This window comes from Hyla sarda, chromosome 11 (assembly GCF_029499605.1).
Source record: "Hyla sarda isolate aHylSar1 chromosome 11, aHylSar1.hap1, whole genome shotgun sequence".
Lineage (NCBI taxonomy): Eukaryota > Metazoa > Chordata > Amphibia > Anura > Hylidae > Hyla > Hyla sarda.
The window spans coordinates 101,030,575-101,057,631 of NC_079199.1; the positions used below are offsets into that span (position 1 = coordinate 101,030,575).

General features: G+C 44.6%; 1 protein-coding gene across 3 annotated transcripts in view; it reads right to left on the reverse strand.

Annotated features, from left to right (window-relative positions):
* The window catches only part of KIRREL1 (kirre like nephrin family adhesion molecule 1), a 330,948-nt gene that overhangs the window by 41,530 nt on the left and 262,361 nt on the right, over positions 1-27,057 (reverse strand). For all 3 annotated transcript variants that reach the window (XM_056545964.1, XM_056545965.1, XM_056545966.1), the window contains 4 exons: positions 23,473-23,619; positions 10,165-10,314; positions 5,632-5,792; positions 1,336-1,486 (listed from right to left, as the gene is read on the reverse strand). In XM_056545964.1, the coding sequence (XP_056401939.1) occupies positions 1,336-1,486; positions 5,632-5,792; positions 10,165-10,314; positions 23,473-23,619 (609 nt within the window). The remainder of the gene's footprint in view (positions 1-1,335; positions 1,487-5,631; positions 5,793-10,164; positions 10,315-23,472; positions 23,620-27,057) is intronic.

Below are 27,057 nucleotides of genomic sequence, written 5' to 3' on the forward strand. Positions count from 1 at the left end.
TTCATAGGAAGGGGGCATGTCGACCACCGCACAAAGCGGTGGCTGACACGACCCCCCAGTACAACTCTATGGGCGAGCCGGAGCACTGCCTTCAGGAATCTCTGGCTCTGCCATAGCGCTGTATTGAGGGGGCGTGTCAACCTATCTGGCCGGAGAGTCGAGACCCCGTACAGGAGATCACGATGGGTCCCAGCGGTCAGACCCCCAGCGATCTGAAACTTACCCCCTATCCTTAGGATAGATGATAAGTTTTCCAATCCTAGAGTACGCCTTTAATTGCACTTTCCAAACAAAGACTTTTGTTCAGATCCGAAATGCGTTGTTTGGAACATTTTTTAATAAATCAGCAAGTGTTTTTTTTTTTTTTAAACCCATTTGTGACTTGGTATCCCAATTGCTGATTAACTGAAAAATGCACAAAATAACGCGTTTCAGTTGCACTTGCCAGACGAAGACTTTAGTTCAGACTTGAAACGCGTGGTGCGTTTCTCAATCAGTCAGCAAGTTGTTTTTTTTTACACATTTGTGGAGTTTCTGGTATCCTAATTGCTAATTTACGGGAAACTGCACCAGACAATGCGTTTCGAATGCACTTTTCTTATGAAGAGTTTTGTTCAGACTCAAATTGCGTTGTTTGGTGCTGTTTTCCATAAATCAGCAACTTTTTACACATTTGTGAACTTGGTATCCTAGTTACTGATTCATTGAAAACCGCACCAAAAAGACTCAGGTAAATGCACATGAAACGCGTTGTTTAGTGCATTTTTCAATAAATTAGCAACTGCTTGGAGCAGGAGAGGTTTGCTATGGGGATTTGTTCCTCTCTCTGGACAGTTCCTGACACGGACAGAGGTGTCAGTAGAGAGCACAGTGGACAGACTGGAAAGAACTACAAAACTTCCTGTGGAGCATACAGCAGCTGATAAGTACTGGAAAGATTAAGATTATTATACAGAAGTAATTAAAAAATCTGTATAACTTCATGGCACCAGTTGATTGGAATCAATTTTTTCCCCTTTGGAGTACCCCTTTAAATTGGAGTTTGGGAAGCAGCGTAGTTTGTGGCGTTAGGCTTTTAAGGTCTCCCATTGAAGTAATCGAGAATTAAAGGGGTATTCCGACCATAGATGTCTTGGAAAACTGGACTTTAGACATGGCATCACGCCACGCCCCCTCCATTCATGTCGATGGGAGGGGGCGTGACTGCCGACACGCCCCCTCCCATCGACATGAATGGAGGGGGCGTGGCATGACATTAAAAGGGGGTGTGGCACAGTCTCGAGAAATAAAGTGAAGCGATTTTTTAAGGATGGACTAGATAAAAGTCGGACTCACGGTGAACGTCCAGTTTGACCGATGTCTCCTTCCCGGTTGGAATGGCGTAGTTGGACGTCTTACAGGTAAATACGCGGCCTATGTCTTGATCAGTGGGGATGATCAGCAGGTAACTGGTCGTTGTCTCACGTTTTCCATCCGACAGGACCATCTGTAGGGAGACATCAAGGATAATGCAACGGCCATAAGTATTTTATGATGACAACCTCCGCACGACGCAACGCCTTCCAATCTGTCGTACTATTAGTCCCAGCATGCAGAATGAAGAACATCTGCAGCAGGATGTCATTACATTAGAATGTCTACGTTATTATGTTGGAATAAAAATCACATTATTGACTAAAGCATTCGCTGTATGATAGGACTGCGATAAAGATTGTGGACCTGAAACGCGTCGACCTATATCATTTACCTTTAAAAAAATAAAACAAAAAGACAATTAAGTTCCATCGGTTAGGCTTACTGTTGTTTGGCAGACAGTTGTTCTTTAACCCATTCCTGACCCCCCAAAATGTTCCTAAAGTTAGATTTTTGGCTTATGTTTTTTTTTTTTTATTCTCCTCACGATCTAAGACCCTTTAAGGGGTACTCCACCCCTAGACATCTTATCTCCTATTCAAAAGATAGGGGATAAGATGTCTGATCGTGGGGGTCCTGCCGCAGGGCCCCCTCGCGATCTCTGCTGCGGCACCCCCAGTCATCCGGTGCATGGAGCAAACTTTGTGACATCACGACCATGCCCCCCTTGTGAGTCGTTGGCTGTCCGGGCATGCTGGAAGTTGTAGTTTTGCAACAGCTGGAGGCACAATGGTTGGGAGGGCGAGTCACGGCAAATGCAGAGGCCTAGCTAAGGCCTTGAGCTTCCCTGACAACCCAACGGCCCCCATTTCACCAACATTAACGCATCTTAAAACAGTTTAGATGGCATGATTACCATTGATCCCGGCATCTAAACAGTTAAGTGAGAGACTATGATGCCCATCATTACTGGCAGTTAACAGATGGCACCTGCCAGGTACGATGCCAGCCTGGCTCCCGAGCCCATTCCATACTCCCTCGCCCACCCCATGAGGTAAGTGTATTTCATCGGTTATCGGTTCAGGGGTTAACGGGAACCTGTCATGTTGAACATGGTGTCTGATCTACCTGCAGTAGAAGGAAAATATCCAGTATAGCTTCTAATTTTTAAATTTGCATCCTTGCTCTTTTTATGCTTAAGAGTCCAGTGGGTGGGCCTAATCAGTGATTGACGGCCTTCCCTATATGAGCACCGCCCACTTGACTCCTAACCATAGAAAGAGCAGGGATGTAAATGGATAAAATACAAGTTCCCAGCCACTATATATTAATCTGTCCAGCTCCTTGTACACCGGACCATGATGCCCACCGATACACACTACAAGTTCAGCATAACATGTACTACTAGTCCCAGCGTGCAAAAAAAAAAAAAACTGAAGAAAAATCTCAAAATGTCAATTAAGTTCTTTTATTCCTATACAAAAAAAAATTTTTATAAAATAAAACATTGTTTTTTTTCCGTGGTTCACGCATGAATGGAAATGTGCCTCTGATGAAGGATGAGCTCGCGAAATGCGTCGGCCAATGATATATTATTGTATAAATAAGCGAAAATAGACATTGAATCTGACCGGGGATGCTCTGGTTTAGCTCGAATATTGGCACCTGTCCAGATCTGAGACCTACCCCATTATACCGCCTCTTCATCACAGATAACGGTGATTTATGGGAGTCTTACTGTTTGTCCTCACCACACATTTTACAGAGCCATTGGCCAAAGAGACATCCCCCCCCCTCCGTATATGTTCTGGCTACTGGTTGATAATACTAAAGCATCCCATAGCTGTCAGATGTATGAAGTGTATTAATGATGCTCGACTTTAATATCTGGGCTTTCTCAGGGGAAGACTGACGCGGGTCTCTAGTGATGGTGTTCGAAGTTGTTGGTCGGCGTTGACCTTTCAGTTTCATTTCAGTGATTCAGCCAGGAGGGGGCAGGAGTGGATGTTTTCCGCAGCTGTCAGACGTGTGAAGTGTATTAATGATGTTCTACTTTAATATCTGGGCTTTCTCTGGGATCTGCTGCTGGTGTTAGCTGTAGATCAGGGGTCTCAAACCCCCGGCACGCGGGCCGGGAGTTTGAGACCCCTGATCTACAGCTAACACCAGTAGCAGATCCCAGCAGAACAACATTTTGCGGCCCGGGCACTGGGCAGGGGGTTTCTTCAGGCATTTAGCCCTACCTCGGGCAAGCAACGCTAAATGCCGGAAGACTTCACACACGACGGCACACACCGCTACTATACCTATATCTCCCTGCTGCAGTTTATAACGAGCCTTCCTGGAGGGATGCGCGTGATTGGGCACGTCATCGCATCCGCAGTGCAGGACGCCGGGATGCTGACCTCCTGCGCGGCACGTGTGATGACGTTACCTAACGCGCGCATCCCCGCAAAGAAGGCTCATTAACTTGCCTAATAAGGGAGGACCTGCTAATCACCAGGGGCTAACCTATCTTCTAAGGGGGCATAATTGTTTAAATAGGAGCCCTACCTGCCGGGGGTAACATCTATCTGGGGGCCTGTACACCTATTGGGAACCCCGACCTGATCATCAGGGCTCCCCAGTAGGTAGACAGGCCCCAGATAGATATTACCCCCATCAGTGATGGAGTCATATCTATCTGGGGGACTGTCTGGGAGCATTATGGGGGCATTATATGTTAGGGAAGCATGATTGGGGCATTATATTATCTATCGACACGCCCCCTCCCATAGACATGAACGGAGGGGTGTGGCTTGACGTCACGAGGGGGCATGGCCGTGACATCACGACCACTGCTGCAGGAACCCGGGTGCTGCAGGAGATCACGGGTGGCCCCAGCAGCAGGACCCCTGCGATCAGACACCTTATGCCCTTTCCCTTGGATAAGGGATAAGATGTCTTACAGTGGAGTACCCCTTTAAATCAACTGGCGCCAGAAAGTTAATCAGATGTGTAAATTACCTCTATTACAAAATCTTAATCCTACTACAGGGGAAATTCTTTTCTGTTTGGAACACAGAGCTCTCTGCTGACGTCATGACCACAGTGCTCTCTGCTGACATCTCTGTCCATTTTAGGAACAGTCCAGAGTTGGAGAAAATCCCCATAGCAAACATATGCTGCTCTGGTCAGTTCCTAAAATGGACAGAGATGTCAGCAGAGAGCACTGTCCTCGTGATGTCAGCAGAGAGCTCTGTGTTCCAAAGAGAAAATAATTTTCTCTGTAGTATTCAGCAGCTAATAAGTACTAGAAGGATTAAGATTTTTTAATAGAAGTCCTTTACAAATCTGTTTAACTTTCTGGCATCAGTTGATTTAAAAAAAACAAAAACAAAAAGTTTTCCACCAGAGTACCCCTTTAAGTCTTGGAATGTGGGGGCCAGAGCGCTCAGGGCTCAGTTCTGGAGTTCGCGGGGTCCCAGTGGTTGGACTTATCCTCTGAACATTTTGTTCAGAACGCTCGGAGACCGTGATCGTGATGTCATGGCCATGCCCCCTCGTGATGTCACACCACACCCCTCCATTCATGTCTATGGGAGGGGGCGTGTCTATCGACACGCCCCCTCCCATAGACATCAATGGAGAGGTGTGGGGTGACGTCACAAGAGGGCGTGGCCGTGACATCATGACCACTGCTGCAGGAACCCGGTGTTTGTTTAGATAGGGGATAAGATGTCTTACAGCGGAGTACCCCTCTAAAGTCCCTAGTTACTTTGATCCTGTCCCTATTTCTCCCTTTCCCCTCAAAAGGGCCCTGACAGATTTGGAGGCACTAAGGTGAGATCCCTGGTTTTGGGGATCCCAGCCTAATATTACCATGACGGTGACAGTAGTGGACACTCGACTTCCTGTTCTATATATGAACATCTATATGAAATCCAGTACCGTAGATCTATAATGTACGTTCTCTTGGCTGATGAGTAAGGCGTGACAGAACCTTCCTCGGTTTACATGGAGGTGGCCAAGGTTTCCTGTCGGATATAGAAGGTATTGTTACAGGGTTCAACCCTCGGCTCTGGTCACCTCAGATGTCTCTCTTTGGAAGAACTAAAGACAGATACTTCCACAAAGACCTTTCATGTCGGCTCGGCAGTACACATCAAAATCTACGGCGCTTTTTCCAGGGTTGGCACGTCTGCCGCAGGACTGAATCAAACCGATAGGGCAGGAAGAAGAACAAAGGCTTTCACCAGGGAAGACCCAGCCTATACAGTACAGAGCCATGGTGCTCACCGTGCTGGTCACAGCGCCCTCCTGTGGATTCCCGTCTCGGTACCATTCTATGGTGGCTGCAGGTTTGGCGTTTTCAGCTCGGCAGGTGAGGTTAGTTGGGGTCCCGGCTCTGAGAAGGATTTCATTTGAGCCGTCTTCAATAACAGGGTCTTCTGGAGGAACTGGAAATACAGAGAATACACATCAGTATAAGAAAGAAGTAATATAATAAAATAACTCATTATAGTAGTTATATACCTGCACATAGGAGGCAGTATTATAGTAGTTATATTCTTGTATATAGGAGCAGTATTATAGTAGTTATATTCTTGTATATAGGAGCAGTATTATAGTAGTTATATTCTTGTATATAGGAGGCAGTATTATAGTAGTTATATTCTTGTATATAGGAGCAGTATTATAGTAGTTATATTCTTGTATATAGGGGCAGTATTATAGTAGTTATATTCTTGTACATAGAGGCAGTATTATAGTAGTTATATTCTTGTACATAGGGGCAGTATTATAGTAGTTATATTCTTGTACATAGAGGCAGTATTATAGTAGTTATATTCTTGTATATAGGAGCAGTATTATAGTAGTTATATTCTTGTATATAGGAGCAGTATTATAGTAGTTATATTCTTGTATATAGAAGCAGTATTATAGTAGTTATATTCTTGTATATAGGGGGCAGTATTATAGTAGTTATATTCTTGTATATAGGAGGCAGTATTATAGTAGTTATATTCTTGTATATAGGAGCGATATTATAGCAGTTATATTCTTGTATATAGGAGCAGTATTATAGTAGTTATATTCTTGTATATAGGGAGCAGTATTATAGTAGTTATATTCTTGTATATAGGAGCAGTATTATAGTAGTTATATTCTTGTACATAGAGGCAGTATTATAGTAGTTATATTCTTGTATATAGGAGCAGTATTATAGTAGTTATATTCTTGTATATAGGAGCAGTATTATAGTAGTTATATTCTTGTATATAGGAGCAGTATTATAGTAGTTATATTCTTGTATATAGGGGGCAGTATTATAGTAGTTATATTCTTGAATATAGGGGCAGTATTATAGTAGTTATATTCTTGTACATAGAGGCAGTATTATAGTAGTTATATTCTTGTATATAGGAGCAGTATTATAGTAGTTATATTCTTGTATATAGGAGCAGTATTATAGTAGTTATATTCTTGTATATAGGAGCAGTATTATAGTAGTTATATTCTTGTATATAGGAGCAGTATTATAGTAGTTATATTCTTGTATATAGGAGCAGTATTATAGTAGTTATATTCTTGTATATAGGAGGCAGTATTATAGTAGTTATATTCTTGTAGATAGGAGCAGTATTATAGTAGTTATATTCTTGTATATAGGAGCAGTATTATAGTAGATATATTCTTGTATATAGGAACAGTATTATAGTAGTTATATTCTTGTATATAGGAGCAGTATTATAGTAGTTATATTCTTGTATATAGGAGCAGTATTATAGTAGTTATATTCTTGTATATAGGAGGCAGTATTATAGTAGTTATATTCTTGTATATAGGAGCAGTATTATAGTAGTTATATTCTTGTATATAGGAGCAGTATTATAGTAGTTATATTCTTGTACATAGAGGCAGTATTATAGTAGTTATATTCTTGTATATAGGAGCAGTATTATAGTAGTTATATTCTTGTATATAGGAGCAGTATTATAGTAGTTATATTCTTGTATATAGGAGCAGTATTATAGTAGTTATATTCTTGAATATAGGGGCAGTATTATAGTAGTTATATTCTTGTACATAGAGGCAGTATTATAGTAGTTATATTCTTGTATATAGGAGCAGTATTATAGTAGTTATATTCTTGTATATAGGAGCAGTATTATAGTAGTTATATTCTTGTATATAGGAGCAGTATTATAGTAGTTATATTCTTGTATATAGGAGCAGTATTATAGTAGTTATATTCTTGTATATAGGAGCAGTATTATAGTAGTTATATTCTTGTATATAGGAGGCAGTATTATAGTAGTTATATTCTTGTAGATAGGAGCAGTATTATAGTAGTTATATTCTTGTATATAGGAGCAGTATTATAGTAGATATATTCTTGTATATAGGAACAGTATTATAGTAGTTATATTCTTGTATATAGGAGCAGTATTATAGTAGTTATATTCTTGTATATAGGAGCAGTATTATAGTAGTTATATTCTTGTATATAGGAGGCAGTATTATAGTAGTTATATTCTTGTATATAGGAGCAGTATTATAGTAGTTATATTCTTGTATATAGGAGCAGTATTATAGTAGTTATATTCTTGTATATAGGAGCAGTATTATAGTAGTTATATTCTTTTATATAGGAGCAGTATTATAGGAGTTATATTCTTGTACATATGAGTAGTATTATAATAGTATTATAGTAGTAAAGCTAAGATGTTCAGCATTTTGTTTGGAAAAAGAACTGCACTAAATGCAATACTGTATATGATGAAATCTGCTATGTGAACATAGCCTTACTTCTCATTTTTTATTAGGAAAGTGCAGTACATGGATATAAACAATATGATATTGTACAATTAATAATAGTTTTACACTGAAGAATGGAGCCTTTGGTATTCCAGTGGTTCTAGCAGAGAACTATATATCCCTCTATTACTAGCACATGGGGCCTTGAGGTGTCGGTAATAAGACTTGTGTCTGCAGGAAGCTGTGTACATTGAAATAGGTGAAAGGGAAAAAAATCCAGAGATTTCACAGAGGAGAAACCTTGGACAATGGAGTCTTTGTTGCGCTCTCCATCCTTTATATTGTTACTGGGAGGGCAAGCACTTGGAAGCCTCGCTGCCTGGCTGACTGCTAATTGTCACCGTACAGGCCGCGGCATGTTCTGGATCGCACCGAACAAGACGACCTGGCGAGGTGGGGTGGGAGCTGCACCCACTGTGTAAACACAAAGCCATTTTAGGTGTGAGAAAGCATCACAGTTCAGTACCAGTGACTAGCAGAAGACATAGAAAATTCCCCTTAAAGGGCCAGAACCTCAACTGCTGCAGAACCTCTTGCGAAAGAGACCCATCAGTTCAATTAAAGTAAATCCTATACATATGGTGGTTTTCTTGAGGTCCACCTTTGTCCTATCAAATATACATATATATATATAGCCCGAACAGTTATATCATAGTTTCCCCTCATGAGCTGCAGAGATTCCCCTTTAGTTGGAAACATCCTGCTGCTCCAGCAACGTGAAGGTAAAATATGATTCAACTGTCCTGCAGGCAGATGCAGAGAATAGTTAGTTCTGGGGTCAGGGAGAGGGGACGGGCCAGGGGAGAGAAGGTTTATTAAGGGCTGAGAGAAGAGTGATGGGGTAGGGAATATCTGTCTGATAAAGCAGTCATATTGGAGATCTTTAGGAGACTGGGAAAGCTGGGTGGCACGAAGTATGCGTGCCACCCAGCTTTCCCAGTCTCCTGAAGATCTTCAATATGGCTGCTTTACATGACAAATATTCTCTTCAAGAGACTGGGAAAGTACTATGAGCCATGCTTTCTGTACTGAGTGCCACTCAGCTTTCCCAGTCACCTAAAGAGCTCTAATATGACAGGAAGCTAGTTTTCTTCACAATATTCTATATATTTCCATCTCGGACAGCTCTGCCCACGTACGAGCAATTTTTTTACTGTTCAGGGTGTGCATAGTCCTGGTTCTTTACCCTCGTAAATCGACTTTATGCTGGCGACGAAACCTTTTTCGGCACCAGATTATCTAGATTGAAACAATAACTACCGGAAAAAAAAAAAATACAACTCAGCCGATCAAAACTTCATCTGAGATCAGCCGGCTAATGTCTGACGGCACCAAAATACTACTGACGCCTTAAAGGGGTACTCCGGTGGAAAACTTTTTTATTTTTTAATCAAATGGTGCCAGAAAGTTAAACAGATTTGTAAATGACTTCTATTAATTTTTTTAAAATCCTTCCAGTACTTATTAGCTGCTTAATACCACAGAGGAAATTCTTTTCTTTTTGGAACATAGAGCTATCTGCTGACATCATGACCACAGTGCTCTCTGCTGACATCTCTGTCCATTTTAGGAACTGTCCAGAGCAGCATATGTTTTCTTTGGGGATTTTCTCCTACTCTGGACAGTTCTTAAAATGGACAGAGGTGTCAGCAGAGAGCACTGTGGTCATGATGTCAGCAGAGAGCACTGTGGTCATGGTGTCAGCCGAAAGCTCTTCTGTGTTCCAAAAAGAAAAGAATTTCCTCTGTAGTATTCAGCAGCTAATAAGTACTGGAAGGATTAAGATTTTTTTAAATAATAGAAGTAATTTATAAATCTGTTTAACTTTCTGGCCCCAGTTGATAAAAAAAAAAAAAAAAAGTTTTCCACCGGAGTACCCCTTTAATTCATAGTAAGCGAGACGTCTACTCTCCCTACCGTCTATACTCCCAGCACTCCCACAATTGATTTAATTGCAGTAAATACGACGGCGCTCCATCACGGAAATGAGGACATCTCCGAAATCCTTACTTAACACGGTCAGTTTAGCTCCTTTGGATCTCAAGGCGGCCTCGGTAGCTTGGCACTCGAAATTGGCGTCATCGTAAATGCTGGCGTTGGTAATTTCCAGGTTGTATTGCCCAGACTCCGGGTTTCCAACAACTTGATAGCGCGGCCAGACTGTAAAAAAAAAAAAAAAAGAGAGAGAGAAGATATTTAATTTTCGGCCAATAGGAAAGGGGAATGCTGGGCTTACACGGTTATACGTACAATATGGCGCAGGAAGGACTTACTATAATCTTCTGGCCTATATGCATATGGCAGCTTATGGACCAGACACTTCTGCCAGTCTGGACGTGACTTTCCCCGATGCCATTGATATCTGTAGTTCCTAGGTGTGCCCTTAGGTGGCAGTGTTATGCTAGATTAGCCTAAGTCTACGAGACGTATTTTTTTTCCGGAGACAGCAGGGAGACAGATTTTTTCGTATTTGCGGGGTGTCATTTTAGAGCAGCTAAAAGCTCATTGTCACTGATATTACGTGGATGATGAAGAACAGGCTGCGGCTGACTGATCGCTGCAAACTACAGCCATGGATCTTGCGCCATCTCACCAGCCAAGTCTACAGTCTTAGTCTTTATAAAGTGTGGTGGCTTAAAGGGGTATTCCAGGAAAAAAAACTAATATATATATATATATCTCAACTGGCTCCAGAAAGTTAAACAAATTTGTAAATGACTTCTATTAAAAAATCTTAATCCTTCTAATAATTATCAGCTGCTGAAGTTGAGTTGTTCTTTTCTGTCTGGCAACAGTGCTCTCTGCTGACATCTCTGCTTGTCTCGGGAACTGCACAGAGTCGAAGAGGGTATTTGCTTCTAAACTGGGCGGTTCCCGAGACAGGTGTCATCAGAGAGCACTTTTGAAAAGAACAACTCAACTTCATCAGCTCATAAGTACTGAAAGGATTAAGATTTTTTTTTACTAGAAGTAATTTACAAATCTGTTTAATTTTCTGGAGCCAGTTGATGTATAAAAAAAAGTTCAACCTGCGGACCTCCAGATGTTGCAAAACTACAACTCCCAGCATGCCCGGACAGCCAACGGCTGTCCGGGCATGCTGGGAGTTGTAGTTTTGCAACAGCTGGAGGCACCCTGATTGTGAAACACTCATTTACTAAGTTATATCTCACCCCCAGAACTGCCAGAGTATCTCTCATGCCCAGAACTGGATTCACAGCTTACACTGCCCAGTACTTCTCTATAATGTCCTAGATGCTGCTGCGGCTTCTGAGGGCTTATTACATGCTGGGTGAAGGCTGTCCGGGCATGCTGGGAGTTGTAGTTTTGCAACAGCTGGAGGCACCCTGGTTGGGAAACACTAATTTAGTAAGTTATATCTCACCCCCAGAACTGCCAGAGTATCTCTCACCCCCAGAACTGGATTCACAGCTTACACTGCCCAGTACTGCTCTATAATGTCCTAGATGCTGCTGCAGCTTCTGAGGGTTTATTACATGCTGGGTGAAGGCATGCTGAGAGTTGTAGTTTTGCAACATCTGGAGGTCCGCAGGTTGAAGACCACTGGAATAGAGGATCAATAGGAGGTCATCCACCTCTACATCCATTCTGTGCCCAAATGTAGCAGCTGATGGCACCTTACCGGGCATGTTTGAAGCAGATAATGTTTCCCCTTGAGGGAGAGCATAAGGGTATGTTCACACTACGTAATTCCCGCGGAATTCCATGAGCTGAGAACATCAACATCAGTGTGAATGGGTTTCCGCGAGACCCGTTCTCACTGCAGAATTTCAGCGGCGAACCGCTGAAATTGTTCCACGCAAACAAAGAACATGTTCATTGTTTGCGCGGACGTTCGCGAACACTGCATAGCCATCAATGGTGACGGCGCAATGCCGCGCTGCCGCCAGAATGGAATTCCGTTCACAGTCCGTAGTGTGAACCCTAATACTGACCAGTGGAAACGTCTAAGCTGCTCATGCTCCCCTGGGAATTCTGGGAAGAAAAGATTTACAATGCAGATCTCTCTTGGTAGCTTTTTACAAGTATCATGTAAAAAAACGTATCGCCTCTATATAGCTCTATGGAGGGGGTCGTGAGTCGCCACTGTATAGGAGAGTCGGGGCTCCAAACAGGAGATCGTGGGGGCCCTAGCGCTTGGACCTGCCCACCCCCCTCCCTTCGCATAGGAGATATGTTTTTTGCCTGATACTTTAAAGTCAGTATTTTACTCCAACAAGGCGTTTTAGAACTGGGCCTTGGTAGGTAAAAATAGAAAATTAAAGGGGTATTCCAGGCAGGTTGAAGACCACTGTTTTAGAGCATCGGGTGTAGCGCCGGAGGCTCATGACGTCACGGCCACGCCCCCTCAATGCAAGTCTATGGGAGGGAGCGCCACGGACCCCTCAATGCAAGTCTATGGGAGGGGGTGTCACGGACCCCTCAATGCAAGTCTATGGGAGGGAGCGTCACGGACCCCTCAATGCAAGTCTATAGGAGGGGGCGTCACGGACCCCTCAATGCAAGTCTATGGGAGGGAGCGTCACGGACCCCTCAATGCAGGTCTATGGGAGCGTCACGAACCCCTCAATGCAAGTCTATGGGAGGGAGCGTCACGGACCCCTCAATGCAAGTCTATGGGAGGGAGCGTCACGGACCCCTCAATGCAGGTCTATGGGAGGGAGCGTCACGAACCCCTCAATGCAAGTCTATGGGAGGGAGCGTCACGGACCCCTCAGTGTAAGTCTATGGGAGGGAGCGCCACGGACCCCTCAATGCAAGTCTATGGGAGGGAGCGTCACGAACCCCTCAATGCAAGTCTATGGGAGGGAGCGTCACGGACCCCTCAGTGTAAGTCTATGGGAGGTGGCGTCACGGACCCCTCAATGCAAGTCTATGGGAGGGGGCGTCACGGACCCCTCAATGCAAGTCTATGGGAGGGAACGTCACGGACCTCTCAATGTAAGTCTATGGGAGGGGGTGTCACGGACCCCTCAATGCAAGTCTATGGGAGGGGGCGTCACGGACCCCTCAATGCAAGTCTATGGGAGGGGGCGTCACGGACCCCTCAATGCAAGTCTATGGGAGGGGGCGTCACGGACCCCTCAATGCAAGTCTATGGGAGGGGGCGTCACGGACCCCTCAATGCAAGTCTATGGGAGGGGGCGTCACGGACCCCTCAATGCAAGTCTATGGGAGAGGGCGTCACGGACCCCTCAATGCAAGTCTATGGGAGGGAGCGTCACGGACCCCTCAATGCAAGTCTATAGGAGGGAGCGTCACGGACCCCTAAATGCAAGTCTATGGGAGGGAGCGTCACGGACCCCTCAATGCAAGTCTATAGGAGGGAGCGTCACGGACCCCTCAATGCATGTCTATGGGAGGGGGCGTCACGGACCCCACAATGCAAGTCTATGGGAGGGGGCGTCACGGACCGCACAATGCAAGTCTATGGGAGGGAGCGTCACGGACCCCTAAATGCAAGTCTATAGGAGGGAGCGTCACGGACCCCTCAATGCAAGTCTATGGGAGGGAGCGTCACGGACCCCTCAATGCAAGTCTATAGGAGGGGGCGTCACGGACCCCTCAATGCATGTCTATGGGAGGGGGCGTCACGGACCCCTCAATGCAAGTCTATAGGAGGGGGCGTCACGGACCCCTCAATGCAAGTCTATGGGAGGGAGCGTCACGGACCCCTCAATGCAAGTCTATGGGAGGGAGCGTCACGGACCCCTCAATGCAAGTCTATAGGAGGGAGCGTCACGGACCCCTCAATGCATGTCTATGGGAGGGGGCGTCACGGACCCCACAATGCAAGTCTATGGGAGGGGGCGTCACGGACCCCACAATGCAAGTCTATAGGAGGGAGCGTCACGGACCCCTCAATGCAAGTCTATGGGAGGGGGCGTCACGGACCCCTCAATGCAAGTCTATAGGAGGGAGCGTCACGGACCCCTCAATGCAAGTCTATAGGAGGGGGCGTCACGGACCCCTCAATGCAAGTCTATGGGAGGGAGCGTCACGGACCCCTCAATGCAAGTCTATGGGAGGGAGCGTCACGGACCCCTCAATGCAAGTCTATAGGAGGGAGCGTCACGGACCCCTCAATGCATGTCTATGGGAGGGGGCGTCACGGACCCCACAATGCAAGTCTATGGGAGGGGGCGTCACGGACCGCACAATGCAAGTCTATGGGAGGGAGCGTCACGGACCCCTAAATGCAAGTCTATAGGAGGGAGCGTCACGGACCCCTCAATGCAAGTCTATGGGAGGGAGCGTCACGGACCCCTCAATGCAAGTCTATAGGAGGGGGCGTCACGGACCCCTCAATGCATGTCTATGGGAGGGGGCGTCACGGACCCCTCAATGCAAGTCTATAGGAGGGGGCGTCACGGACCCCTCAATGCAAGTCTATGGGAGGGAGCGTCACGGACCCCTCAATGCAAGTCTATGGGAGGGAGCGTCACGGACCCCTCAATGCAAGTCTATAGGAGGGAGCGTCACGGACCCCTCAATGCATGTCTATGGGAGGGGGCGTCACGGACCCCACAATGCAAGTCTATGGGAGGGGGCGTCACGGACCCCACAATGCAAGTCTATGGGAGGGAGCGTCATGGACCCCTAAATGCAAGTCTATAGGAGGGAGCGTCACGGACCCCTCAATGCAAGTCTATGGGAGGGAGCGTCACGGACCCCTCAATGCAAGTCTATAGGAGGGGGCGTCACGGACCCCTCAATGCATGTCTATGGGAGGGGGCGTCACGGACCCCTCAATGCAAGTCTATAGGAGGGAGCGTCACGGACCCCTCAATGCAAGTCTATAGGAGGGGGCGTCACGGACCCCTCAATGCAAGTCTATAGGAGGGAGCGTCACGGACCCCTCAATGCAAGTCTATAGGAGGGGGTGTGACGCCCCCTCCCGTAGACTTGCATTGAGGGGGCGTGGCCGTGACGTCACGAGCCTCTGCCCCGCATCACCAGTCCTCCGTCACTGAGCAAAGTTCGCTCCATGCACCGGATGTCTGGGGTGCCGCAGCCGAGATCGCGGGGGTCCCCAGTGACGAGACCCCCTCAATTAGACATCTTATCCCTATCCTTTGGCTGTAGATCCCTATTCTGTCTAAACGACGAGGATCGTGAACAGCGGACTTTTATCATATAATATTATTCCCTTTCTCCTTACTTAGGAAACCCTAATAAAGTAGATGTCAATGTTTTTTCTAACCCAGTGACCCCCTTTTAGTTGGCATCGAGGTTACCTGCAGTCACTTCCGTTGCACTTTTAGAAATTTTCAATGGTCAAAGAGATAGATAAAAGGGAACAATTTAATCATAGGGTGAATTTTTAATAAATATTGGTCCTTCCCACATAAAAAGGCAGTCCCTATTGTACGTGGGCGACTTCCACGTTAATGGGGCCATTGTATGCAGAATCCACAGTCACATGACTCACATATTGGAGTTACGTGGCATCAGAGCGACCCCACGTCAGGGTGACGCCTTTGCATCTCTTTTATGTGGGAAAGATATTTTATATGAAGAGTAGGGTGTGAGAATTTCTTCCCCCCGGCCTACATATGCACCTACACAAGGCTGAGTAACATAAAAGGCAAAGACTGGTAAAGAAATGCCGCTCTACCTGTCTGCTGATCACATGACCTGATGACTATGAGCTCACGTATCTCCGCAGAGCGCGTGTCATCGTGTAGGACCGCTTTTTTGTGGTTGTGTATTTGGAAATGACGCAGTATGAGAAGTGTTTGTGTATGAGGTCGGACATTGATCTCCCCTTTTTTCCGCCTATGTCAGTGTTTCCCAACAAGGGTGCCTCCAGCTGTTGAAAACCTGCATCATTTTCATATATTCTGGCTAGTTTTTATAATTAAAGGGGTTATCCAGAATTTTTATATATATATCTACTGGCTCGAGAAAATTAAACAGATTTGCAAATTACCTCTATTAAAAAAAAATCTTAATCCTTTCAGTACTTATGAGCTGCTGAAGTTGAGTTGTTCTTTTCTGTCTAAGTGCTCTCTGATGACACCTGTCTCGGGAACCGCCCAGTTTAGAAGCAAATCCCCATAGCAATCCTCTTCTACTCTGTGCAGTTCCCGAGACAGGCAGAGATGTCAGCAGAGAGCACTGTTGTCAGACAGAAAAGAACAACTCAACTTCAGCAGCTGATAATTATTGGAAGGATTAAGATTTTTTTAATATATTTTTTAATAGAAGTAATATACAAATCTGTTTAACTTTCTGGAGCCAGTTGATATATAGAAAAAAAAGTTTTTTTTTTCGTGGAATAACCCTTTAATCCCTTAACGACGCAGGACGTATATTTAGGTCCTGCGCCGACTCCCGCGATATGAAGCGGGATCGCGCCGCGATCCTGCATCATATCGCGTTGGTCCCGGCGCTCATCAACGGCCGGGACCCGCGGCTAATACCGCACATCGCCGATCGCGGCGATGTGCGGTATTAACCCTTTAGAAGCGGCGGTCAAAGCTGACCGTCGCTTCTAAAGTGAAACTGAAAGTGACCCGGCTGCTCAGTCGGGCTGTTCGGGACCGCCGCGGTGAAATCGCGGCGTCCCGAACAGCTGACCGGACACCGGGAGGGCCCTTACCTGCCTCCTCGGTGTCCGATCGACGAATGACTGCTCCGTGCCTGAGATCCAGGCAGGAGCAGTCAAGCGCCGATAATGCTGATCACAGGCGTGTTAATACACGCCAGTGATCAGCATAGGAGATCAGTGTGTGCAGTGTTATAGGTCCCTATGGGATAACAATGATCAGTATAAGAGATCAGTGTGTGCAGTGTTATAGGTCCCTATGGGATAACAATGATCAGTATAAGAGATCAGTGTGTGCAGTGTTATAGGTCCCTATGGGATAACAATGATCAGTATAAGAGATCAATGTGTGCAGTGTTATAGGTCCCTATGGGATAACAATGATCAGTATAAGAGATCAGTGTGTGCAGTGTTATAGGTCCCTATAGGACCTATAACACTGCAAAAAAAATGTAAAAAAAAAGTGTTAATAAAGGTCATTTAACCCCTTCCCTAATAAAAGTTTGAATCACCCCCCTTTTCCCATAAAAAAAATAAAACAGTGTAAAAAAAAAAAAAAATGTCCGAACTATAAAAATATATCATTAATTTAACCGCACGGTCAATGGCGTACGCGCAAAAAAATTCCAAAGTCCAAAAAAGCGTATTTTGGTCACTTTTTATACCATTAAAAAAATGAATAAAAAGTGATCAAAAAGTCCGATCAAAACAAAAATCATAGCGATAAAAACTTCAGATCACGGCGCAAAAAATGAGCCCTCATACCGCCCCGTACGTGGAAAAATAAAAAAGTTATAGGGGTCAGAAGATGACATTTTTAAACGTATAAATTTTCCTGCATGTAGTTATGATTTTTTCCAGAAGTGCGACAAAATCAAACCTATATAAGTAGGGGATCATTTTAACCGTATGGACCTACAGAATAATGATAAGGTGTCATTTTTACCAAAAAATTTACTACGTAGAAACAGAAGCCCCCAAAAGTTACAAAATGGCGTTTTTTTTTCGATTTTGTCGCACAATGATTTTTTTTTCCGTTTCGCCGTGCATTTTTGGGTAAAATGACTGATGTCACTGCAAAGTAGAATTGGCGACGCAAAAAATAAGCCATAATATAGATTTTTAGGTGGAAAATTGAAAGGGTTATGATTTTTAAAAGGTAAGGAGGAAAAAACGAAAGTGCAAAAACGGAAAAACCCTGAGTCCTTAAGGGGTTAATGGCTTGTCCTTAGGATAGACTAGTGGTCTCCAAACTGTGGACCTCCAGATGTTGCAAAACGACAACTCACAGCATACTGTCCGGGCATGCTTGGAGTTGTAGTTTTGCAACAGCTGGAGGCACCCTGGTTGGGAACCACTGATCTACGCTATGAATGGGACCAGAAGCAGGTGCCACTGTGTAGTGGTTGTGCCTTATTCCTACAGCTCGGTTCCCAATGTTGATGGGTGAAGAAACTCCGGCTAATGGGTGAACTAAAGTGGGTGAGTGGGTGTCGTAACACGGACGAAGAGGTGAAATACCAGGGGCCACTACTTATCTCCTTCCGGTCCTGGTCACATGTAGATCTGACCTATGAAGGTGTCAGCACCCCTGCCAATCACTTAGTGAGGGCTTCTCCAAAATCTAGGCCACCAATATGTGTATTTCGAAACTCCCATTAAATTGATGGCACTTAAAGGGGTACTCCGGTGGAAATTTTTTTTTTTTTTTTAAATCAACTGTCCAGAGCAGGAGAGGTTTGCTATGGGGATTTGCTCCTGCTCTGGACAGTTCCTGACATGGACAGAGGTGTCAGCAGAGAGCACTGTGGTCAGACAGAAAAAAATTATAATAATACAGCAGCTGATATGTACTGGAAGGATTAAGAATTTTAAATAGAAGTAATTTACAAATCTGTATAACTTTCAGGCACCAGTTGATTTAAGCAAAAAAAAAAAAAAAAATTTAAAAAAAAAGGTTTACCACCGGAGCACCCCTTTAAACACCCACTGGACCCCTAAGCACAGAACAAGCAGAGATTTACATGAACGAAATACAAGTTATGATAAATCTCAGGAAGCATCTGCATATGTCTAGACATCATTTTATGATCAGCGGAAGTAAAAGTGTGGGGCCACCATCGATCCTGAGAACTAAGTGATTGCGCTGCGCCTGCGCCGATTCAACATTGCGGCCCCTTCACAGTTCTTCCCTGCACAGCGGCACTCTGGCTATCTGGCCGAGCACAGGAACTGCGGCAGCCACATATACCTAAAGGCGGGAGTTAACGTGCACAGTTGGGTGGCTGGGGCAGGACTGTGCAGAGAAAAAATGGTGAGGGGCCGGCAGTGTTGAATCGGCGCAGGCGCAGCGCAATCACTTTGTTCTCAAGATTGATGGTGGCCTTGTTCGTCTCGGAAGGTGGGGGCCAGGGGGACTCTGAGGTAATAGATAGGCCTCGTTGTGTGGGGGGTCGGGGGCCTGGGGGAGTGTCAAGGGGTGCCTCAGCCATCGGACCCCCACAATCAGACACTTAGAACTGATGTAGAGAGTAGCACACAGCCGCAGCCCCTTCCTTTCCTTATTTAGTCTGTGTGAGCAAGATGGACTTTCATTACGAGACCATTTCAGTCATGTGCCAGAGAGATCGGGTTAAGTGTTGCACATGTTCTCCTGGCTAATTCTACTGATCAGTCAAGGTCTGAATGCTTAGACCCCGACTGATCAAAAACGTTTTATTCTATTGAATACTCAGAACTCAAGAACCAGGACGCCTCCAGCTGTTGCAAAACTACAACTCCCAGCATGCCCGGACAGCCGTTGGCTGTCCGGGCATGCTGGGAGTTGTAGTTTTGCAAAAACTTTCACATTATGAAGTAACCAAAATGCAGTAATTTAATTATAAAAACTAGCCAGAATATATATATAAAAAAATAAAAAAAACATTTAAAATGATAAATCTATATAAAAAAAAGTCTAAATTATTTTCTTCACGCCGCTAAATGTGGATTTACGGCAGAGAGGGAGGGGTCAGAGATGGGTTAACCCCCCGGGTCCCATCTGGTCTCCCCATTTAGAGCCTCCTCTGAGCTGCAGAGCTCTTGGCATCTATCACTGTGTCAACAGGACGCCAACAAAATGAAGTATTTGGATGTATTTTGGTTAGTCAGCAGAAGCGGGCGCAGGGCCGGGGGGATAGATTACTGCCTGCGGTTTTGTGGAGCAGCAGCAGTTGGCGGGGGCAGAAGAGGCAGTAAGTGATGGATGGGGATGGTCGGGGCTGATGTATGAGGTGAACACTGGAGCCTTGTGAGGAGAGGGAGATGATCTGTACATCATGTAACAGGCATGTCCTCTACACTAATGGCTCTAACCTGTGCAGCGCTATGAGGGCCTCTGAATGGGAAGAAAAATTATATAAATTAATAAAAAAACACACACACACACACATATATATATATGACTCGACAAGTATATGTATGTATGTGTGTTTGTACATATGAACTGTATGTACTGTATGTATGTGTGTATGTTTGTACTGTATGTATGTATTGTATGTATTGTATTTACTTTATGTATGTGTGTGTATGTATTGTATGTACTGTATTATGTGTGTATGTATGTGTGTGTGTATCTATGTGTGTATGTATATATGTATTGTATGTACTTTATGTATGTGTGTATATATTGTATGTACTGTATTATGTGTGTATGTATGTGTGTATGTATGTATGTACTGTATGTATGTATGTGTGTGTATGTGTGTATGTATGTGTTTATGTATGTACTGTATGTATGTGTTTGTGTATGTATGTACTGTATGTATGTGTGTATGTACTGTATGTATGTATGTATTGTATGTACTGTATTATGTGTGTATGTATGTGTGTATGTATGTATGTACTGTATGTATGTGTGTATGTATGTGTGTGTATGTATGTGTTTATGTATGTACTGTATGTATGTGTGTATGTATGTATGTGTGTGTATGTATGTACTGTATGTATGTGTGTATGTACTGTATGTATGTATGTATTGTATGTACTGTATTATGTGTGTATGTATGTGTGTATGTATGTATGTACTGTATGTATGTGTGTATGTATGTGTGTGTATGTATTGTATGTACTGTATTATGTGTGTATGTATGTATGTGTGTATGTATATACTGTATGTATGTATGTATGTGTGTATATATGTGTGTATGTATATACTGTGAGTATGTATGTGTGTATGTATATACTGTATTTATGTGTGTATGTACTGTATGTATGTATGTGTTTATGTATGTACTGTATGTATGTGTGTATGTATGTATGTACTGTATGTACTGTATTATGTGTGTATGTATGTATGTGTGTATGTATGTATGTGTGTATGTATATACTGTATGTATGTATGTGTGTATATATGTGTGTATGTATATACTGTGAGTATGTATGTGTGTATGTATATACTGTATGTATGTGTGTATGTACTGTATGTACTGTATGTATGTATGTTTGTACTGTATGAGGGACATTTATCATTGGCTTTACACCACTTCAATTTTCTAAATATCCCTGCATATTTTGCACAATTTTTTTGGCAAAATTGTCAGTAGAACACCTTTCAAAGTTGTCTACTGTTTGGTTCACCTTACACCACTTTTTGCAGTGGAGCTGTATTTATTATTTGCGCAAATTAAATTTAGAAGTGTTTTTTTGCGCAAAGCCTACTTTTTTTTTTTTTGCGCAAACCTACATCACCAAATAGGACACGTACAAAGTGTCAGATGCCAGAGCACAAAGCTTAAACCAATCTCTGCAACTCACTGGTTTCTATAATTGCGCAAAATATATGGTGGACAGGATATGAGGTCGGGATATGAGGACAGGATATGAGGAGAGGATATGAGGACGGGATATGTGGACAGGATATGAGGTTGGGATATGAGGACGGGATATGAGGACGGGATATTTAGACAGGATATGAGGACGGGATATGAGGACAGGATATGAGGTCGGGATATGAGGACAGGATATGAGGACAGGATATGAGGACAGGATATGAGGACAGGATATGAGGACGGTATTTGAGGACGGAATATGAGGACGGGATATGAGGACGGGATATGAGGACGGGATATGAGGACGGGATATGAGGACAGGATATGAGGTCAGGATATGAGGACAGGATATGAGGTCGGGATATGAGGTCGGGATATGAGGACAGAATATGTGGACGGGATTTGAGGACGGGATATGAGGTCGGGATATGAGGTCGGGATATGAGGACCGCATATGAGGAGGGGATATGAGGTTAGGATATCAGGACAGGAAATGAGGATGGGATATGAGGACGGGATATGAGGACAGGATATAAGGACAGGAAATGAGGACGGAATATGAGGACAGGATATGAGGACGGGATATGAGGACAGGATATGAGGTCGGTATATGGGGACAGGATATGAGGACGGAATATGAGAACAGGATATGAGGATGGGATATGAGGACGGGATATGAGGACAGGAAATGAGGACAGGATATGAGGTCGGTATATGGGGACAGGATATGAGGACGGAATATGAGAACAGGATATGAGGTCGGGATATGAGGACAGGATATGAGGAGAGGATATGAGGACGGGATATGTGGACAGGATATGAGGAGAGGATATGAGGAGAGGATATGAGGACGGGATATGAGGTCGGGATATGAGGACAGGATATGAGGTTGGGATATGAGGACGGGATATGAGGACAGGATATTTAGACAGGATATGAGGACGGGATATGAGGACAGGATATGAGGTCGGGATATGAGGTCGGGATATGAGGACAGGATATGAGAACAGGATATGAGGACAGGATATGAGGTCAGGATATGAGGACAGGATATGAGGACGGTATTTGAGGACGGTATTTGAGGACGGAATATGAGGACGGGATATGAGGACGGGATATGAGGACAGGATATGAGGTCAGGATATGAGGACAGGATATGAGGTCGGGATATGAGGTCGGGATATGAGGACAGAATATGTGGACGGGATTTGAGGACGGGATATGAGGTTGGGATATGAGGACGGGATATGAGGTCGGGATATGAGGACCGCATATGAGGAGGGGATATGAAGTTAGGATATCAGGACAGGAAATGAGGATGGGATATGAGGACGGGATATGAGGACAGGATATAAGGACAGGAAATGAGGACGGAATATGAGGACAGGATATGAGGACGGGTTATGAGGACAGGATATGAGGTCGGTATATGGGGACAGGATATGAGGACGGAATATGAGAACAGGATATGAGGATGGGATATGAGGACGGGATATGAGGACAGGAAATGAGGACAGGATATGAGGTCGGTATATGGGGACAGGATATGAGGACGGAATATGAGAACAGGATATGAGGATGGAATATGAGAACAGGATATGAGGACGGGATATGAGAACAGGATATGAGGACGTGATATATAGTCGGGATATGAGGACGGGATATGAGGTTGGGATATGAGAACAGGATATGAGGTCAGGATGTAAGGACACAAGGATTAGGTAGGAAGACCTGGTACTCTAGTCAGTAAATATAAAGTAAATAATTCACATTATCACCCAGTTACCCCTGTCCTTTCCACAACACATATGCCGACTAGAAGTTTAGGAAAGCTGAATAACAAGCCCTGTGGAGCATAGACCGGAAGAGGAATTTACAACCAACAAAAAGTTTTAATATATAAATATATTTCTTTATAAAACAAAATTCAGGTCTTACTCTTTAGATTGCCCAGACCGAGCGCCAATCCATCTTTGGTCCACTGCACGATCCCCGAGTAGTTCAGCACCACGCATGATAACACCACTCTTTGCCCGGCCACCACCGTCTGGTCACTTGGCTCCTGGAGGAATCGAGGCTGCAGGGCTGAAGGGAAAGACAAAAAACTTTAGCAACAAAACATAATACAACAAAATGGACAACATTTTTCGTGAATTAAGTATTTTATTTTTATTATTTGAGATTTGACAACCAATTGACATGCGGATCATGTGACTACGACAATGCAGCTTAGTGCCGCTGTGTCTGTAGGTGCTGAGCTCTGCAGAAAACACAATAATCTGGCTGAGATCCCGTAAAGCAGGGACAGTATATATATCATTCTCAATTTCATTGATCCTAAGATCTTGTACGGCTACGGTAACATCAGACAAAGGAAAGCCAATGCTTCAACCTGATATTTCTAAAAGGGAACCATAAATATATCAGCAGGTTTGATCATGAGCCCCAAAGTGCCAATCAGAGTCTGGAAAATAGATTATAAGGCATTCTCCTTTCCTCTTTGGACACTTTTAAAGGGGTATTCCAGTGAAAAAATTTTTTTTTCATATCAACTGGCTCCAGAAAGTTTAACAGATATGTAAATGACTATTTACTATGGAAAAAAAAACCTTAATCCTACCAGTACTTATCAGCTGCTGAAGTTGAGTTGCTCTTTTCTGTCTGACCACAGTGCTCTCTGCTGACACCTGTCTGTCTCGAGTACTGTCCAGAGTAGCAACAAATCACCATAGCAAACATCTCCTGCTCTGGACAGTTCCTGAGACAGACAGAGGTGTCAGCAGAGAGCACTGTGGTCAGACAGAAAAGAACAACTCAACTTCAGCAGATGATAAGTACTGGAAGGATTAAGGTTTTTTAATAGAAGTAATTTACAAATCTCTTTAACTTTCTGGAGCCAGTTGATATGAAAAAAATGTTTTGCACTGGAGTTCCCCTTTAATCATTCAACAGAGTTAAGTGGGGTTATTTGACTTGGTCAGTCCGGAAACAAATGTTGGCGCGTTTAGTGGGCCATTAACTGGGTGCAATTGCGCCCAGTGTTTCAACTTGGACAGGGCATCGTATAGCACCAAACCTACTGTAGGTCGTGACATCATGGCCAGGCCCCTTGTGATGCCACGCCCCTCAATGCAAGTCTATGGGAGGGGGCGTCTTAAAAATATCGAGCCACCAAAGCCAACTTTTCGATACCTTTGAGTTTGTGCCAGGAAACACCAGGCAGAGATGGCAATTAAAGGGGTACTCTGCCCCTAGACATCTGATCCCCTATCTGTGCAGTACCCTGCGTTCGTTTAGAACGCTGGGTGCGGTGGGCAAGCAGTCGTGATGTCACGACCACGCCCCTTGTGACGTTACGCCACGCCCCCTCAATGCAAGTCTATGGCAGGGGAGTGGCGGATGCCTCGCCCTCTCCCATAGACTTGCATTGAGGGGCGTGGCATCACAAGGGGCCTGGCCATGATGTCACGACCTCTTGCCACCCGCATCCAGCGTTCTGAACAAACGCCACACCCCCTCCCATAGACTTGCATTGAGGGGCGTGGCGTGACATCACAAGGGGCCTGGCCATGAGGTCACGACCTCTTGCCGCTGCAAAACGTTCCGAATGCTGTGGCAGCGGAGTAACCCTTTAAGAGGCCCATTTTGCAGGTGCGTCCAGTGTCTTGTCTCTAACCAGTCTCCGTACAGACCTAATGAGAACCTAATGTGGTGTAGTCCAAGTTTAAAATATTGAGCCACCAAAACCAACTTTTAGGTGCCTTTGAGTTCATGCCAAGAAACAATCGGCAGAGATGGCACTTATGGATACCATTTATGTAGATGCCGTCGTGTCCAGTCTTTTGTCTCTAACCAGTACAGATCTAAGGAGAACCTAACGTGTTGTAGTCTAACTTTACGATATTGAGCCACCAAAGCCAACTTTTAGGTGTCGTTGGGTTTCTCAGTCAATGAACTTTACATTTCTGATTTATTACACCGCCATACCATGTGAAATCTTGTGTGACTAATGCCCTGGAAAACTGGCGGTAAATAATACATGACTGGACCAGCAACATATACATCATCCATGTTTCGGTGACCACAAGTTACGACGTGCAGCTTGAACGGAGACCCAGCAGTGAAATCCTCATCATGAATTAATAAATCGGACATAGGCTGAGATAAATGACATGAACATTTAGGAGCGATAAAATTCACTACATGAGACACAACAAGGAGAATCACTAGAGGCTACCATCTAGTCTATGAGCATCACTAGAGGCCACCATCTAGGAGCATCACTAGAGGCTACCATCTAGTCTACGAGCATCACTAGAAGCCACCATCTAGGAGCATTACTAGATGTTTCCATCTAGTCTAGGAGCATCACTAGAGGCCACCATCTAGTCTAGGAGCATCACTAGAGGCCACCATCTAGGAGCATAACTAGAGGCTTCCATCTAGTCTAGGAGCATCACTAGAGGCCACCATCTAGGAGCATAACTAGAGGTTTCAATCTAGTCTAGGAGCATCACTAGAGGCCACCATCTAGTCTAGGAGCATCACTAGAGGCCACCATCTAGGAGCATTACTAGAGGTTTCCATCTAGTCTAGGAGCATCACTAGAGGCCACCATCTAGGAGCATTACTAGAGGCTTCCATCTAGTCTAGGAGCATCACTAGAGGCCACTATCTAGTCTAGGAGCGTCATTAGAGGCCACCATCTAGGGGCATTACTAGAGGCTTCCATCTAGTCTAGAAACATCACTAGAGGTCACCATCTAGTCTAGGAGCATCACTAGAGGCCACCATCTAGGAGCATTACTAGAGGCTTCCATCTAGTCTAGGAGCATCACTAGAGGCCACTATCTAGTCTAGGAGCGTCATTAGAGGCCACCATCTAGGGGCATTACTAGAGGCTTCCATCTAGTCTAGAAACATCACTAGAGGTCACCATCTAGTCTAGGAGCATCACTAGAGGCCACCATCTAGTAGCATCACTAGAGGCCACGATCTAGGAACATCACTAGAGGCCACCATCTAGGAGCATCACTTGAGGCCACCATCTAGGAGCATCACTTGAGGCCACCATCTAGGAGCATCACTAGAGGCCACCATCTAGGAGCATCACTAGGGGCCACCATTTCGGAGCATCACTATAGGCCACCATCTAGGAGCGTCACTAGAGGCCATCATGGCGGGTAGCACAGCTCACTATTATTTTTGGGTTGACTTGAGGACCACACTATGCATGGAAGATCCCTGAATTTTGTAAATCCATGCATGTCGCCAACGTTCATCTGACTAAGACTCATAAGGAAGCCCCCAAAAATGAGTATTTGGGGGGAAACTGTTGTCTGATCTTTTTTTCCTGTTTCAGGCTCAGACAGCTGGCAGCCCACAGGGAGTAATTGGCGTTAACTGTAGGGCTAAACGCAGTCGCCCCCTCCCTTCGAGGAAACATTCAGGCCGATCAATAGCAGTCATGTTTCCAGAGAGATGCAGCTTGATTCGGTCTCTGAACGGCCGACTGCCTGGGGA